Source organism: Numenius arquata, chromosome 4 (genome assembly GCF_964106895.1).
Source record: "Numenius arquata chromosome 4, bNumArq3.hap1.1, whole genome shotgun sequence".
NCBI lineage: Eukaryota > Metazoa > Chordata > Aves > Charadriiformes > Scolopacidae > Numenius > Numenius arquata.
Genome location: NC_133579.1, coordinates 75,767,835 through 75,785,268, shown reverse-complemented (window position 1 = coordinate 75,785,268; position 17,434 = coordinate 75,767,835). Strand labels below are relative to the sequence as shown.

Genomic DNA, 17,434 nt, shown 5'->3' with positions numbered 1-17,434 from the left:
AACTATGCTTTTTGAATTCCTACCAGTTCCTACCTTGAACTTTATGTGAGCTGGAACTGTAACACATAAAATGACTATTAAAGTGGCATTTATGGCAATGAGAAAAGCACCCCAGCACCTTTGAAAGGAGAGGGGTAATGCCGAGGGGACGCTGCACTGCACTTCAGGGCAGGGTCATCAACGCCATGCTGACACTGAGGCAGACGAAAGCAGAGCAACCTGTACCCACAGAATCACAGAATCACAGAATCACAGAGGTTGGAAGGGACCTTTTAAGATCATCTAGTCCAACCAATGAAAAAAAAAACAAAAACAAAAAACAAAAAAAAAAACCAACAACACAAAAAACCAAAAACAAAACCACCACACACGCAACCCACACACACACCACCACACCACCCAACACTAATCCATATTCCCGAGCACCATGTCAACTCCTCTCTTGAATACCTCCAGGGATGGTGCCTCAACCACCTCCCTGGGCAGCCCATTCCAATGCCTGACAACCCTTTCAGTAAAGAAATATTTCCTAATATCTAACCTGAACTTCCCCTGGCGCAACTTGAGGCCATTGCCTCTTGTCCTATCATCTGTAACTTGGGAGAAGAGACCGACCCCCGCCTCTCTACAGCCTCCTTTCAGGTACTTGTAGAGAGCGATAAGGTCTCCCCTCAGTCTCCTCTTCCCCAGACTGAACAGCCCCAGCTCCCTCAGCCTCTCCTCGTAAGACTTGTGCTCCAGACCCCTCACCAGCTTCGTTGCCCTTCTCTGGACCTGCTCCAGCCCCTCAATGTCTTTCCTGTGGTAGGGGGCCCAAAACTGGACGCAGTACTCGAGGTGGGGTCTCACCAGTGCCGAGTACAGGGGGACGATCACCTCTCGGGTCCTACTCTCTACACTGTTCTTGATACAGGCCAGGATGCTGTTGGCCTTTTTGGCCACCTGGGCACACTGCTGGCTCATGTTCAGCCGACAGTCGACCAACACCCCCAGGTCCTTTTCTGCCAGGCAGCTCTCCAGCCACTCTGCCCCAAGCCTGTAGCGCTGCCTGGGGTTGCTGTGACCCAAGTGCAGGACCCGGCACTTGGCCTTATTGAACCTCATCCCGTTGGTCTCAGCCCATCGATCCAGCCTGTCTAGATCCCTCTGCAAAGCCTCTCTACCCAGCAACCTCTACCGTGTCAGAGTCCAGGCTAGTTACAGAAAAGCTCCTGATGGCCTTAATTTCCCCGCAGCCCGGTGCCTAGGATTTTCTATTGGTCAGTTTTAGCCAGTTCCCCAGCTGGGATGTTTATTTTCTGCCTTTGGCTCGCTCCCACACGCCAGCCTGGGCACCCGTTCCCATCTGCTAATTAGGAATAAGGATACAGGTGGAACTGGCCTACTCAGATGGGCTATAAATTGCCCTCTTTGAATATCAGGCTTTTCTGTATCACCTACCTCATCTGAAAAGGGATCTTATCTTTAAAAGAATGGTGCTTGCAGTTCTTCAGACTAGGTTTGTGGTTTGGTTTATTTTTGTGTTTATAACTTTCATATTGTCCTGGAATAGGATGAGATTGCAAGTACTGCTGCAGAAACCCTTGGGTCAAAAATTTCCCTGAAGAAATTTAATGTTTTTCCATTTAATTTGATAATTTCTTACTGGCCCCTGGGGTGAAGAGATTCCTCATTGTCCTATGCATTCTTTCACATGTGGATAATGCAACCTGCTCTCCTAAGGGGTTGTTTTTCAAAAAAGTGAGCTTCTCCTATGAAAGTAAAAAAAAACAACTCAATTAAAAGAAACAACGAAGGTCACACCAGTCTTTCTACCCAGCTAGAAAAATAAAGCAGTGGAAAAGGTAAGCTGCATTTACATTAACGTATGGGAATTTAAAGAGTATCATGTGGAAAACTCATTGATATGGTAGAATTCCATTTTAGGATGCCTCTGGAGAAAGAAGTGATGAAGTTATTAAAATTTGTAAGAAAATATATTAATCAGTCATGTGTTAAAGCATTCAGTCTGGACAAACGAATGCTGCCTGGGCAGAAGCAAACAGCAATGGGAATCATGGTCCCTGGTCTGTCACTGCTGCTTGTCTGATTTTGGAGAAATTACTTATGTCTCAACTCAGTAGCCTAGAAATGGCTAAGCACAAGAAGCAATGTAGGACTTTTCAAGTGCAAATGTTAGGTATTGGAGCGCTGTCAGTATCCCGTACACACGGAGCCAGTAGACCCATCCTGAAGCCATACCGCTGCTCCCATTAGCAAGCTACTCAACGTAATCCCTTTCACAGCAGCCAAGTTCACTGATCGCTCCTTGGGGAGACTTTTAGGGCAGCTAGCATTGCAGGGGTTACCAGCCAAGTGACATCTCTGAATGTAGGGGTTGTAAATATTTCTACCTTTCTACATTAAATTAATAAGAAAGCTCCTTCCCCTCTTACATATTCATGCCAGGATCAAACACAAGCTGACCTTTATCCCTCTAAGCCTCGTCCTTTTTTCTGTGGCAAAACTGACTTGCTGTTTACTTAGTTCAGAATAGTAACAGTGAGACCCAATTCATTAGTGTCTGTAAATTGCTTGGAAGTGCTGGGATGAGAGGAGCTACGGAAGTGAGCAGAGTACCTTTTTCTTTAGAATTATATGACAGTGTCATTAAAAGAGTTTTCTGGAAAGAGTTTAATTTACTACAGGCTTTCTAGAGCAACAGTCCTGGGAACCTGATACAAAACAGTGATGGTAGAAGCTTCTTCCCAAATTCTCAGGAACATGCCTCTTCCAAAATTTGCTTTCAGGAATACATCTCTTCCAAAACTTGGGATTTCTCTTGATCACAAAATTCAAATGTAGTCTACTTGACAAGCACCTCACACGTATGAAGTAGTTGGGTTTTCATAGTCGTAACTCTTCAAAGTCTTCAACCCACACCTCATAAATGCACAAAGCCGTTCTTTTGCTCATTTGACCCTAGTCAGATATGTTGATATTCAGCTGGATTTCAGGTAGCCCACTGCCTGATGCAGAATTTCAAGCTGGGATCCTGGAGGTGTATTTCCCTGCAACTGAATGGCTCTAGCCAGGCTCCATTATGCAAAGCTACTCTTTCCAGGGAGGAGTGACTGCAAGAAAGAACTGAATGGGGAGGGGAGCTGAGAGTCTTCAAGAATTCAAAACTGAATTCAAAACTGAATTTATTTGGCAACATTCAACCCTGAAGTGCTTAAAGAAAAAGACCAGTAGGATTGCTGGTGAAGACATGGAGGATCCATGCAGCTGTTGGCTGACACGCAGGCTGCTGTTTCACCTCTGTTCCACGCATGCTAGGTCTGTTCCCAGCCTCTGGAACTAAGGGGATAGAGGTAAAGGCAAAAGAACAATTAGGGCAACGGCCAGGTAAAGTGTTTAGCTGCAGGTGGGTCTCTTATGGCAGATACGTGTATCTGATGGGCCACGCAGCTTATTTTATTTGTGGAAGTGTTGCACACTCTAGCCAGCTCCCTACCACCTCTCAGAGCCAGTGCCAGCTCTACTGCACATACACAGTGTGGTTACCTGGACAGCGGACGCCAAATTTCATGGAGACTTTCAGGTACACACTGCGAGGGGTAAAAGAGGGGCTCCGAGAAAGATGCCAAACAGTTCCTTGAAATGACATTCAAACTTTTGGATGGATTGCTTTTATGAAAGGCGCTGACAATGGACTGTGTGAGACTGTTGACCCGGCAGGCTTTGCAGACAGCAGGTTACATATCTCTGGGTCCTAAAAGCTAGGTCAAGGCTAAAGAAGGAAAAAAATGCCTGTGGTGAGGGGAGGGCTTGTATAAATGAAAAAAATGGTGTTCTCAATAGTGTCTTTATAGGAAGACTGGATTTTAGGTTAAATCCTCCCAAAACCGTATAGGAAAGCTGTAAAAGAGAAAACATCATTTTTTTTTTCCTCTCTAAAAAACAGTTTTAATTTAAAAAACATCTGGAAATTTTGACCAGAGATGTATGGTTTCTGGAAGCACTGCTTTACAGAAAAATTTATACCTTATCCAACTACCTGCTTTCTAAGCAATCCTAGTTGTTGTCAGCTGATCAGCCAGCTATAAAAATAATGGGGTTCTGTAGATTTACTGATGTATGTAAAAACTGAGGCTTCAGGTAATTCTACATCTCTGCCAACTGTTCCATGAATGGTGACAAGTACGAGCCCGCCAGAGGAGCTGCTTGATAAATGGAATAACTAAAGACTTCAGCCACATTCATAGTAGCATTTTATCACTGTTTTTTTCATGACAGTCTTCCTTGTCAGCTGTTTGGAAAAGCTATTTCTTAAATCAGAGAAGCACATTCTTCCCTTCCTTCCTGTATTCCCCCTCTCCTCAGAGATGGCAATCTGAGTCAGAAAATAATCTGTGCAGTTATTAGACCTTAAGAAGCTACAAGACAGCACATCAGTAAAATTATTTAATGAGCATTCTTAGTGACAACTCCTGTGCTCACAATAAAACACGCAATGGCAAATTCCTTTCCAAAGACTTGAAGCTAAGAATTTTTATAGACTGAATGATTTGTTTCCCTAATTGCGTTCACCAAGTGCAGCAAGCTGACTAAAATACTGGATATTGTAGAATCTTTCAGTTCCTGCTCTGCAAAGCTAAGCTTACGCATCACTTGCCATTTAACGTTCATTAAATAAATGTGTAATTCAGAAGAGAGAATTAGGTTCTCTTTGTTACTAAACCCACAGTATTAAACTCTTCTTGAGCTGTGACTGGTAGAACATTTAAGTCACAGAAATGCCTGTGTTCTGGAGCTCTGAAAATTTCAAGCAATAGTTTCCAGGAAAGAAATGGCAGAGTGATGCAATTATATCGAATGAACTGCTTTATATTTTTTAGCAAATACAGTCAGGACAATTTTAATCAAGAAGATATTACTACTTTAAACAGCAATAGACCTCACAGGCTGTTTTTACAGATGATATTTAAATTTCTGCCATCAAGAACTTGTAATCTAAGGTTTAGATTCAGGGAAAGGACATGAGGCAGAGGTTGAATTTATGCATCTGCAAAATCACAGCAAAGTCAGTGGATCTCAAGCATAGGCTTAAAATTAAACTCCTGTTTAATGATATTCTGGGTACACTGCCACATGCTTTCTTGAACTGGTGCATCTACTTATTGAGCCACTGCAGCATGATTCTTATTTAAACTGTGTTGAGTTCAAAAGAATTATAGTCACTGTCAAGTCACCTTTATTCACTGTTATTGTCACCTTTCAGGTAAGTGAACAGCACGGCCGGTCTGATAACTACAGTGGCTGAGAACACCTTCCATACAGTAGAAGAGCAAGAAGCTCTGAAGATTCCCACCACAGCTGACTGTAAGTACTACTTAAATTCAAAGTGAAATTAGAAATAACTGCCCCTTTATTATTAAAGAGCTGTGCCCTTTGTTAATACAAATGAGACTGTTCCCTGTGACTCACTAATCCCTGTCACTCAATAGGAGCTACTTTGATTTGTACCTGTTGCAGATTATAGAAAATTAGGATTAAGCGACATCAACTAAATTCCTTGTAGAAAGAGGGAAAGAAGCTTTCACCTACTTGGAACTTGGCACTTTACACTTACCCAGAGGGCAAATTTAGTTACTTTTTAAAGGGACCTCCTGGTGGTTTCTGAATTTCCACATTCTAATTTGTGTGCTTAGACTTTGGGAAGTGTCAAAAATGTCTTTTTGTTTTAAAATCAGATGTGTGTGTGTGAATCACACTGAATCTGCATAAAAATAGATTATTTGGGGTGTGTAAATAATTTCTTCTCTTTCAACATCAGTGACTTTTGATGCTGACTTTTGTGCATCAATATTTATAGCCGGGTCCTTGGCGCCCGTGAGTCGCTCCCGCAGCAAAAGGGAGCACAAATGCTTTTTCAGGTGCTGGAGTGCGGGGGGGCCGTTTGCTATGCTCCTGTCACCCCGCTGCTGTAATAACAGCTCCATGTAGCACAGCAGGCCTGTCACTGCTCCCATTTATGGCAGGGTAAACTGGGTCGAGGGATAACAAAGGCAATATAAAACATTCCCCTCCTCTCCCCCCTACCCTACCCCACCCTTCCTAATTCAACCGCTTCAATTTCAGTGAGCAGAATTCAGGTACAGCTAAGGATTTCGGCACTTTCCTTGGAAAGTTTGCCCCTGGGCCATTAAAAATGGTTTAAATAGTAAAATTAACTTGCCTCAATATCATTACGCCATCTTTTTCAGATCAGTGATTTTATTAACACATAATGCCGATAAAGATTTATTTTTATGAGATTTTTTAGGGCTTTTAAATATCATATGCAAGTTTTCAGCTCTTTGGCCCCTGACAGTGCTGATTAGGATGGTATCTCTTTTTTCTTTCTTTCTTTTCCCCTTTTCCAAAACAACCATGAGATAAAACAAAAAAGCACACAGAGATGAAGACACACACTTTAAAGAAATAAATCTGGCATGCAATTTTGAAAAATATTTTCAGGTCAGTGTAATTTTTATAACTGATGTTACCAGTTCTATCCTTCTTTGTATCTCTCCCCTCAATAAACAATACAAATGCACTTCAAGTGCTCCTCACACATAAGGCAACTTGAAAATATGTCAAGCAGCTTGACTGAGGAGTTTTTGCAGAATTTAGTGAGCTTACACATTTTAGTGAATGATACACATTTCCTGAAACCTACTATCAGACATGAACCTGCTTCAGGTGCTGAGAAGAGTGATGGGAAGTACATACTCACATTTCAGCTCCAGTTTGATGAAGTCAGTGTTCCCCAGATTCTCAAGAAACACCCCATCTGAGGCCGATGTTTTGAAATAGAAAGAGATGTCTGCGCTGGTTTCCCCTTGGAAGGTGGAGAAGTGAAGGTAGGATGACGAAGTAACGAACGAAGCCGCGTTCCAGTAATTCCCTGCATGGGACAGGCAGGAAAGACACAAGTTTCAGCGCTCCCTGAAGATGTTAGAAAAGTTGAAGCTTTTAATACCAATATATGCTACAGTGTTGTCTATACCAAAAAAAAAAGCCCTAAGCACCATGATTCTACTACTTCCTTTTTGTCTTTCTGGATACAGCATGCCAGGTTTCAGAAGGTAGAGCAAGTTAACGGTACATTTATTTTCAAGTTCCAAATTTATCATATTTCTTCATACACAAATGTATTGCTACTACATGTTTAGTGTGGTAACACTGAGTTCATTGGAGATGGGCAAAACACTAATTTGCTGTCTGCCTCACCTCAGGCACATGTTTTGCTTTCATACATTGCCTCAGGTGTAACTTTTCTGTCTTCAAATTTACCCCACAAAACTAAACCAATTTCTTCTGAAAATGTAGCCATGCCTATTAGAAGTCTATTAATACATATCACAGGAAAAATCCAATAAATGCAGCTAAGCAATACAGACGCAATTAATATATGCCCCTAATAGTTCCCCAATACATTGCCACTGGAGAAATAGCATAGTTAATAATATTCAAGAACTATAATAGTGTTTTAGCTAGCATGGCAGTCATGGCATTGTACTTTCATCAGGATGCTTATGTATCCAGATTCAGAAATTTATTAAAATATCACTCGTTAACTCACCACAGCTGAGTCCTTAGTATTCCAGCTAATAAACACAATAGGAAACTATTTCCCATTCCAGTCAAAACTTCCAGAGATTGGTTTTCCATTATTTGATTACTGAACTAGGTGATAATGCTATTATTTCTCTGGTTTGCACTGGATGAATATGAATGAGCATGCTGAAGCTCAACACTGCTTATATTTAACACCACTGGCCCACGCCCAAGTCCAAAGTGTTATAATTTGTGTAATTAATTAATCTCTATTCAAATTTAAATTGGACATCTGAATTAACAGAAGAAGGCTTTAGGTTTAAATACATGCATACTATTGCCTTCCATATTTCTATCCCATCGCTTCCCCTTAATTCTCTCAAGAATGCAGAACGAGAGGCTTCGCAAAAAGAAACAGCTTTCCATTTACTTTAATGCATCCCAAGAGGAACGTTGTAGCTGAGATTTTGTGTGTCTGTGTGGACATGCACATGTGAGCAGTGAAAAGGGAATGAAATGGGCATTCATAACAGAGATAAACAGCATTGCGGATTAACCAGTTGGACTAGGTCAGCTGGTTTTCAACTACTTACCCTATTTAGACAAACTGATAATTTTCAGGTTGAATATTATTAATGATTTCTATAGAAATGTCAATAATCTTCATACCATAAACAAGCTTGGGCAAGTAAAGTCTGCTAATTAATTGGAAGGTCTTTCTCTGAAAACATATCTAGGGATAAAGCAGCACAAATTAAAAAGGTCTAGAATTTTATTTTCATTCATGGTCTCAGGTCTCTTTCCATCTTTCACTTTTCAGAGTGCTCCCTCAGTATTAGGGTTGTTTATGGTCTAGGTGCATGAATGCTTTGTCAATAATCCGTTAGTACAGGATCCAGATTGACTACCATATATGCTTTCCCACTTGCAGAAACACCTGGACATCTACATTTCCTTCTCCGGGGAGCTACAGATATGGTAGAGGCTGGCAGACTCTCAAAACAGGTTTTATTCCACTTGCTGAATAAACTCACATGAAATAAGCAGGACTTAGACAAAAAGTCAAGAATATATTAACACAAGTCTTTTTAAGAAGCTAATTTAGCTACTCTGAATAACCTTGTAGGAATGCTTGCATGTCTTTGTAATTTAAGTAAGTATTTTAGTCCCCTAGCTTTACATTCTCTGAATATTACCCAAGTTATAAGCCTAAAACACAAAGAACACACGACAAGGAAAGGAGCTGTGACAACTACAGGGAACCTACTACAAAATTCAAGTACTAATGGAGCCAAAGATCTCCATTAGTGAGAAAGGCTCCCCAGCCACCTCACTAACCCAGAATGAGACCAAGGTGAGTGTGGAGGTGTCGCCGTCCAGCCAAATTCTGCAGCTGCAATGGGCTCTGCTGGCAGGCTTCCTCCTCTGGCTGGGGACACTGGACCAGCCCTCCTGCCAGCATCATCCAGCCAGCAGCCATTCCATGCAAGTCCTGCCTCCACACCATGCTTACGTGTTTTCTGAGCCTCATGCACCTCAAGAACTACAAGTTATACACCTAATAACCTCCACCGGTGCATTGGTAACAACTTTGTTGGAAGGATCATATTTTTGTTTCACTTTGTCAAGTCCTAGTACAATGAGACCCCTGTCCCTTAACTGTGGTCTCCACTGCAATACAGTATATTATTATCATTACTACTGCAATTAACTAAATGAGTAGGAGCTGCTATATGAAACAGCTATGTATTTTGTAATATTTTCTTTATATCCTTTTAGTTATCATAGAATCATAGAATCATTCAGGTTGGAAAAGACCCTTGGGATCATCGAGTCCAACCATCAACCCCACTCTACAAAGTTCTCCCCTACACCATATCCCCCAACACCACATCTAAACGACTCTTAAACACATTCAGGGATGGTGACTCAACCCCCTCCCTGGGCAGCCTGTTCCAGTGTCTGACCACTCTTTCTGTGAAGAATTGTTTCCTAACATCCAGTCTAAACCTACCCTGTTGCAGCTCGAAGCCATTCCCTCTTGTTCTATCGCTATTTGCTTGTGAGAAGAGACCAGCACCAACCACTCTACAGTGTCCTTTCAAGCAGTTGTAAGAGACTGATGAGGTCTCCCCTCAGCCTCCTCTTCCTCAAACTAAACAGTCCCAGCTCCTTCAATCACTCTCCATAAGATCTTGCAAACCTGAAAGCATTAAATGTAATTTAACATAGAATCAGTCTGCAATGCTGGAACACCCTGAGTTAAGTCCTTAATCACGATAGTGCATAACCAAAGTGCACTTTTGCCTTTACAGGGAATTAATTTTCAGTTGCATGTGACCGTTCCTCTGTGTAGTCAGAGGAGAAGATTTCACTTTCTTAGTTTTTGAAGTAAAATATAGATTTCAGAGTTCTTAGGACTGGTATTGGTTGTGGATTTATCCAACAAGGTCCACCACATGGCTAGGATTGCAAACCATCACCACAGGAACATAGGAGGTTCCACTCGAATATGAGAAAGAATTTCTTCACGGTGAGGGTGCCAGAGCCCTGGAAGAGGCTGCCCAGGGAGGGTGTGGAGTCCCCTTCTTTGGAGATTTTCAAGACCCGCCTGGATGCAGTCCTGAGTAGCATTCTCTAAGCAATCCTGCTTCAGCAGGGGAGTTGGACTAGATGATCTATACGGTCCCTTCCAACTCTAAAAAAATTCAGTGAAATTCAGTACACTCACCAGTACAACTACAGGGCCAGGTAGGCTGATGGGTTCATACGGAAATGCATGGAACTTTTTTGTTGAAACAGAATAAATCAATTTTTATTTAGTGCTACATCTAGTCTACTAAAGAGGTCCATCACTAAGGATTTTACATTTCATTCAAAGTGCTGTGATTTGACTCTGCAGAAAGCCTTGGCTGCAGATGCTACTGGCGAGAGGATAAATACAAACAGCGCAGATTGAATGAAAAAACCCGCAGCTTGAGAGAGATATTTTCAAAGGCTATTCATAACAAATTCCTATAAAGTCATGTTTTTACGCATCGGTATACATTCATTGCAAAACACTTTCAGGGGAAAAAAACCTATTTTATTAAGAGTACAATGGAAATGTTTTGCTAAACATACATAATGATTTTTATCATAAAATGGTATCTTTTGATAAGAAAGGGGCTGCCTAAGGAAATCTTGAATAAAAATCCGCTTTACACACTTTTTTATTGTTTGCTTGCTAGGAACCTTTGTCAATCACTATGCCTCAAAGTTTCTTCAGCACATTGTCACACTCCTTCCCTCAAATGGTTTGAGGATATTGCTCCTACAGGCATTTTTCTCCCATTTTAGGCTGAGCAAGCAGTAGATGGAGGAAATTGGGACTAGGACTTAAACCACAGGGGAGATGTTATGGCAGCAGGGATACCAGACTAATAGGAGGTGGGAAAGGGAGTTTATTTAGAAAGAACACTCTAAATATTAACTTTGTAATCCATCCTGCCAATAATTATTGTGTCATGATTATTGCCTAGGAGTGACTCGACCTTACAATGTGGAATACCTATGGGATGTGACTGAGAGTCTTGCAAGAAAAGTTCTGCTTTGTAAGAAAGTCATTCAAGCTAGGAGGGATAGTATTTTTCAGAGATGCAGTAGGTTTGGAAACATTAAATGAGGAAGGCAGAAGAGCTTCTATTTTGAAAACTAGAAGAAAGAGGTGCTTGGAGACACATGATTCCTTTCTTTGCCCTTTCTCCCTCCAGGTAGATCAAATACCATAAAAGCTAAAGAGGACTTGGAGCCATACCCTGAGGCATAGGCATCAGGAAGAGGGTCTACAGGAAGTGGATGATCTCCTTTCCGCCTGTCAGCAGGCAGAAGGGAGGGACTTAATGGACAACGGAGAGTGGAGGCAGGTCCCTCCTCGGAGGGGTAAGCAAAACCCCTCCTGGCCCCCCTCACCTTCCCAGTTGCACTTACAAAATAGGTATGGGGCTTTGGATATCGAGGGGCAGGTAAATGAGGATGGAGATGAAGACCCATGCAGTGAGTTGCCCAGAGCCAGCCACCCACCCCCACGCCTTAGGACTTCCTCAACAAAGAAAAAAAGGAAGGTAATTGTGGTGGGTGACTCCCTTCTGCGGGGAACAGAAGGCCCCATTTGCAGACCGGATCCATCCCGCAGAGAAGTCAGCTGCCTCCCTGGGGCCAGGATTAAGGATATACAGAAAAATCTTCCTGCACTGGTCCGCCCCTCGGAGAACTATCCGTTACTAGTATTTCAAGTACGCGGCGATGAGGTAGCTACCAGTAGTCCAAGGGCAATGAAGAGAGACTTTAGGGCCCTTGGACGGCTGGTTAAGGGATCAGGAGCACAAGCTGTGTTCTCCTCTATCCCACCACTTGCAGGAATTGATGAGAGGATAAACAGGAAGAGCCAGCAGATTAACTCCTGGCTCCAAGGCTGGTGTAACCAGCAGGACTTTGGTTTCTTTGGTCATGGGATGACCTACAGGACACCAGGCCTGTTGGCAACTGGTGGGGCAAGCCTTACCCAAAGGGGAAGAAGAATACTGGGGCAAGAATTAGCAGGGCTCATTGAAAGGGCTTTAAACTAGGGTTGAAGGGGGATGGGGATGAATCCAGGATTACTAAAGAGGAGCCTGGGAGCAGATTACCAGTGCTGGTGGGTAAAAGCGCTAGCAAGGTCTTGCGGCCTGTTGTCTCAGTAGAGGTGGGGGATGGTAACACATGTGGTGATGACATCAGGAATAGTGATAGGTAGGTAACCACAGAAGGGTCTGAGCATGGTCAGGGGGGTATTGGGGCTTGCCCCCCCATAAAAGTGGCAGGAAAATTATCCCAGCTAAAGTGCATCTACACAAATGCACACAGTTTGTGCAACAAACAGGAGGAGCTGGAGGCCATTGTGCAGCAGGAAAACTAAGATATAGTTGCCATCACAGAAACGTGGTGGGAAGACTTACACAACTGGAGCGCTGCAATCAATGGCTACCAACTCTTCAGAAGGGATAGACAAGGAAGGAGAGGTGGTGGGGTGGCCCTCTATGTTAGAGACAGGTTTGAATGCCTAGAACTTAATAATGGGAATGACAGTGTAGAGTGTTTATGGGTTAGAATCAAGGGGAAGGCCAGCAAGCCAGACATCATGGTAGGAGTTTATTACAGACCCCCAAACCAGGTCGTAAAAATCGATGAAATATTCTATCAGCAACTGGCGGAGCTCTCGCAATCACTCGCCCTTGTTCTCATGGGGGACTTCGAACTTCCCAGATATCTGCTGGAAATATAACACAGCAGAGAGGGAACAGTCCCGGAGGTTCCTAGAGTGTGTGGAAGACAACTTCCTAACACAGGTGGTGAGCGAGCCAACCAGGGAAAGCACCCTACTGGACCTGCTGCTAGTTAACAGAGAAGGTCTTGTGGGGGATATAAAGGCTGAAGGTCGTCTTGGGCAGAGTGATCATGAAATCATAGTTTTCAATTCTTGCAGAAGCAAGACAGAGAGCCAGCAGAACTGCTACCTTGGACTTCCGTAAGGCAGACTTTGGCCTGTTTAGGAGCATGGTTGAGAGTGTCACTTGGGAGACAGTCCTTTAGGGCACAGGTGCCCAGGAAGGCTGGTCATACTTCAAGGATGAACTCTCAAAAGCGCAGGAGAAGGCCATCCCCAGGTCCCATAAAATGAGCCGACGGGGAAGAAGACCGGCCTGGCTAAATAGAGGGCTTTGGCTGAACCTCAGGGAGAAAAGGAAAGTCTATGATCTCTGGAAAAGGGTGTTGGTTACTTATGAGCAATATCAAGGTTTAGTGAAGATATGCAGGGGAAAAATTAGAAGGGCAAAAGCCCAAGCAGAACTTAACTTGGCTACCACAGTTAAAGATAACAAGAAGAGGTTTTTTCAGTATATCAATAAAGAAAGGAAGGCTAGGGAAAATGTAGGCCCACTGAAGAATGAGGTGGGTGCCTTGGTGGTGGAAGACACAGAGAAGGCGGAGTTGCTGAATGCCTTCTTTGCTTCAGTCTTCACTACCAAAGCTGCCCCTCATGAATCCCAGCCCCTGGAGACAAGGGGGAAGGTCTGGAGAGAGGAAGACTTTCCCTCTCTTGGGGAGGACTGGGTTAGAGACCACTTGGCCAAACTAGACATCCATAAGTCCATGGGCCCTGATGGGATGCACCCACGAGTGCTGAGAGAACTGGCAGATGTTATTGCTGAGGCCCTCTCCATCATTTTTGAGAGGTCTTGGAGAACAGGTGAAGTGCCTGAGGACTGGAGGAAGGCAAATATCACACCAGTCTACAAAAAGGGCAAGAAGGAGGACCCAGGGAACAACAGGCCGATTAGTCTCACCCTGTCCCTGGGAAAATAATGGAGAGACTCGTTCTAGATGTCATCTCCAAACACACTGAAGATCAAGAAGTTATTGGAGGTGGTCAACATGGATTTACCAAGGGTAAATCGTACTTGACCAATCTGATAGCCTTCTATGACATTATAACTGGATGGCTGGATGAGGGGAGAGCAGCAGATGTCATCTACCTTGACTTCAACAAGGCTTTTGACACTGTCTCCCATAACATCCTCATTAGAAAATTAAGGAAGTGTGGGCTAGATGAAGGGGCAGTGAGGTGGATTGAGAGCTGGCTGTGTGACAGAACTCAGAGGGTTGTAATTAATGGAGCAGGGTCAAATTGGAGGCCTGTAACCAGCGGTGTCCCCCAGGGGTCAATACTCGGCCCAGTCCTGTTCAACATATTCATCAATCACCTGGACGAGGGGACAGAGTGTATCCTCAGCAAGTTCGCTGATGATACCAAACTGGGAGAGCTGGCCAACACTGCAGAGGGCTGTGCCACCATCCAGCATGACCTGGACAGGCTGGAGAGCTGGGCAGAGAAGAACCTAATGAGGTTCAACAAGGGCAAGTGTAGGGTCCTGCACCTGGGGAGGAAGAACCCCAGGCACCAATAGAGGCTAGGGATGGATTTTCTGGAAAGCACTACTGCGGAGAAGGATCTGGGAGACCTGGTGGACAGCAAACTTTCCATGAGCCAGCAATGTGCCCTTGTTGCCAAGAGGGCCAATGGGATCCTGGGCTACATAGGGAAGAGTGTGGCCAGTAGGTGGAGGGAGGTCATTCTCCCCCTCTGCTCTGCACTGGTGAGGCCACAACTGGAATACTGCATCCAGTTCTGGGCTCCCCAGTTCAAGAGAGACAGGGAACTACTGGAGAGAGTCCAAAGTAGGGCAACTAAGATGATTAAGGGATTGGAGCACCTGCCTGATGAGGAAAGGCTGAGAGAGCTGGGGCTCTTTAGCCTGGAGAAGAGAAGGCTGAGGGGAGACCTTATCTATGTTCACAAGTACCTAAAGGGTGGGTTGAAGGAGGATGGAGCCGGACTCTTTTCAGTGGTTTCCAGCGATAGGACGAGGGGCAACGGACACAAGCTGGAACATGGGAAGTTCCATTCAAATATGAGGAGAAACTTCTTTACGATGAGAGCGGCAGAGCCCTGGAGGAGGCTGCCCAGGGAGGGTGTGGAGTCCCCTTCTCTGGAGATCTTCAAGACCCGCCTGGATGCCGTCCTGAGTGATGTGCTCTGGGCAACCCTGCTTTAGCAGGGGAGTTGGACTAGATGATCTCTAGAGGTCCCTTCCAACTCTGACAATTCCGTGATTCCGTGACTTTTATTGCAGAGTACAGTCTGAAATATAACATTATAATTTGTTTTTCTTCTTTGTAACCTCATCCATTATTCCGTAATCAAGATAACAGCTCTCTTGTTTTAAGCTTGCTTAGTGTTTAAATTTGATTTAAACCAATTAAACAGGTACAGAGCATGCTGCTGCCATGGAAGCACAAATACAAATAAATGAAGACACCAGACAAGCCTTTTCAGTTGTTTGCAACTCAAGATAAATGTGGAGATCCCCAAAATACGGCTGTTTCTCACAGTCACATGTTTCTTGGTGATGGCATTAAGCCTCAGGACACAGGGCACACAGAGGCAGGCAAGGGAAGAGCTGACCACAGCCCCAGAGGAAAGTCTGTCGCGGATGTTTGCCTGGATCCAAGCAGGTGTGAGAGCAATAGCTGTGCCAGAGGTGCTTCAATGGACCACATAACACTTCATGACTCCGTTTTTAATCTGTGTCAAGGTTGCTCACTCTGATTATCTGCTGTGGAAATTAAAATCCAACTCATTAAGCTCCTGCAAAACAGCCTTACCTCTTTCTTATTAGTTTTGCTAACCCTGAGTTACTGCATTCTTTATAATTTGTATGGTACAAAGTGTCTCTTCTACTGTTCCATAAAGACTCTGTCTTAGACAGACCACTGCACGATAATTACAAAGGTATGATTTTACAAGAAGCATGATGGTCTATAGCCACAAAAAATCACCCAGACTACAAATAATAATAAGAAGGGACACCTTAAATCTTGGATAAACAAACGAATATAGACTTGAAGACTTTTTCCCTTGAAGTTCCACCTCAGGGAGGAGGAAGGTGATGGTTACCATAATACTGACAAGGACAAATTCACCTCATCCTGAGTTACGCAACATGGGGTGACATCTTTTTCTGTGTGGTAGCTCTGTAACTTGGTAACACAGAGGCACCAGGTTTATAGCAATCAGCCTTTCAGCTTCTCCCTTCAATATTTTTGTCCAGAACTCCCTTGCTAGCTCCCATCAATATCTTCTTTCTTAGCATGATTGAAATTCATGCTTTAACACCATCAATTTCACTTTTATATTTAAACCCCATTGAAACGGATAATGGCAACAGCAGAACTGTAAAAGACGACAGTGCTTTTAGCCCTGCTAGGCAATAGCACTAGAGAACGAATGCTGCAATGTCAGGCAGATCTTATGTATTACAATAGACCAAAAACCTCCAGGGCCCTCATCTGCAGCAAAACAGATTTTCTATCAAAACCATTATGTGAATAAAATGTAAGAATAGTCTCCTATTTCAGAGAAGATGGATGTGTGAATGGAAAACTGTTCTGTGCCACAGCGTAATGGACTGAGATTATCCATACAATTATGCTCAACAAATCAAGTTTTTTTTCTTTTCCTTTCTTCTTTTCCTATTCTGGGAGAGAGGTGTCTACGCATGCACACTCCGAGCAGTTTGGGTATCAGTACAGCAAGAGTCACAGCTTTGACTCAAGTCTTCAGTCCTGCATCATGAGTGGAATTGGCCCTAACAAAGTCCAAATTAGCTGTTGGACTTTATCCAGCTTCATTGTTAGTGAAACACAAGGGGAGAGAAGGAGGAAAGATATTCCAATCAAAAAAGAACGTCACAAGTTATTCAGGAAACAAACAAACAAACAAACAAAAGTCAAAGAAAATGGGCAGTGTTTCTCGCACCGAGTTGTACCTTATTTCGAAAAGTGTAACTGCAACCTCGAAATAAGGCAAGCTCCCTTCTGTCAACGGCACTAATCGGAGTGGGGCTGAGAGCACGGCTTCAGTCGGAGCAGGAGGTGCATGTGTTGGGGGGAGAGGAGGGCAAGGATGGCAAGTCGTCAGCATCCTAAGTCCTTTGATGGGAGGACTACAATGCTGGTGGCTTCTTCCTCACAGAAGGATCTGCTTGGTGTCATTTTTGGTTGCGCTAACGCACGTTTACATCTTTGTTCTTCACTGGTCTGCAACTCTGTGCTGCATTTACTATATGTTTTACCATACGACATTTACTACACTTAATGTATATATAATTTACTATATATGGTAAGTTTGGCATATATTCTTTGATTTCTTTGGTACCCCTGAAATTAGTTTTTCCCAGCTCCATTCCTGAATTTATTTGATCTTTGCTGA

At 43.5% G+C, this 17,434-nt stretch overlaps 1 protein-coding gene across 1 annotated transcript in view; it reads right to left on the bottom strand.

Moving 5' to 3' along the window:
• The window catches only part of CNTNAP2 (contactin associated protein 2), an 864,917-nt gene that overhangs the window by 113,521 nt on the left and 733,962 nt on the right, over positions 1 to 17,434 (bottom strand). Inside the window, exon 16 of the mRNA XM_074146844.1 lies at positions 6,761 to 6,931. Coding sequence (XP_074002945.1) covers positions 6,761 to 6,931 — 171 coding nt within the window. The remainder of the gene's footprint in view (positions 1 to 6,760; positions 6,932 to 17,434) is intronic.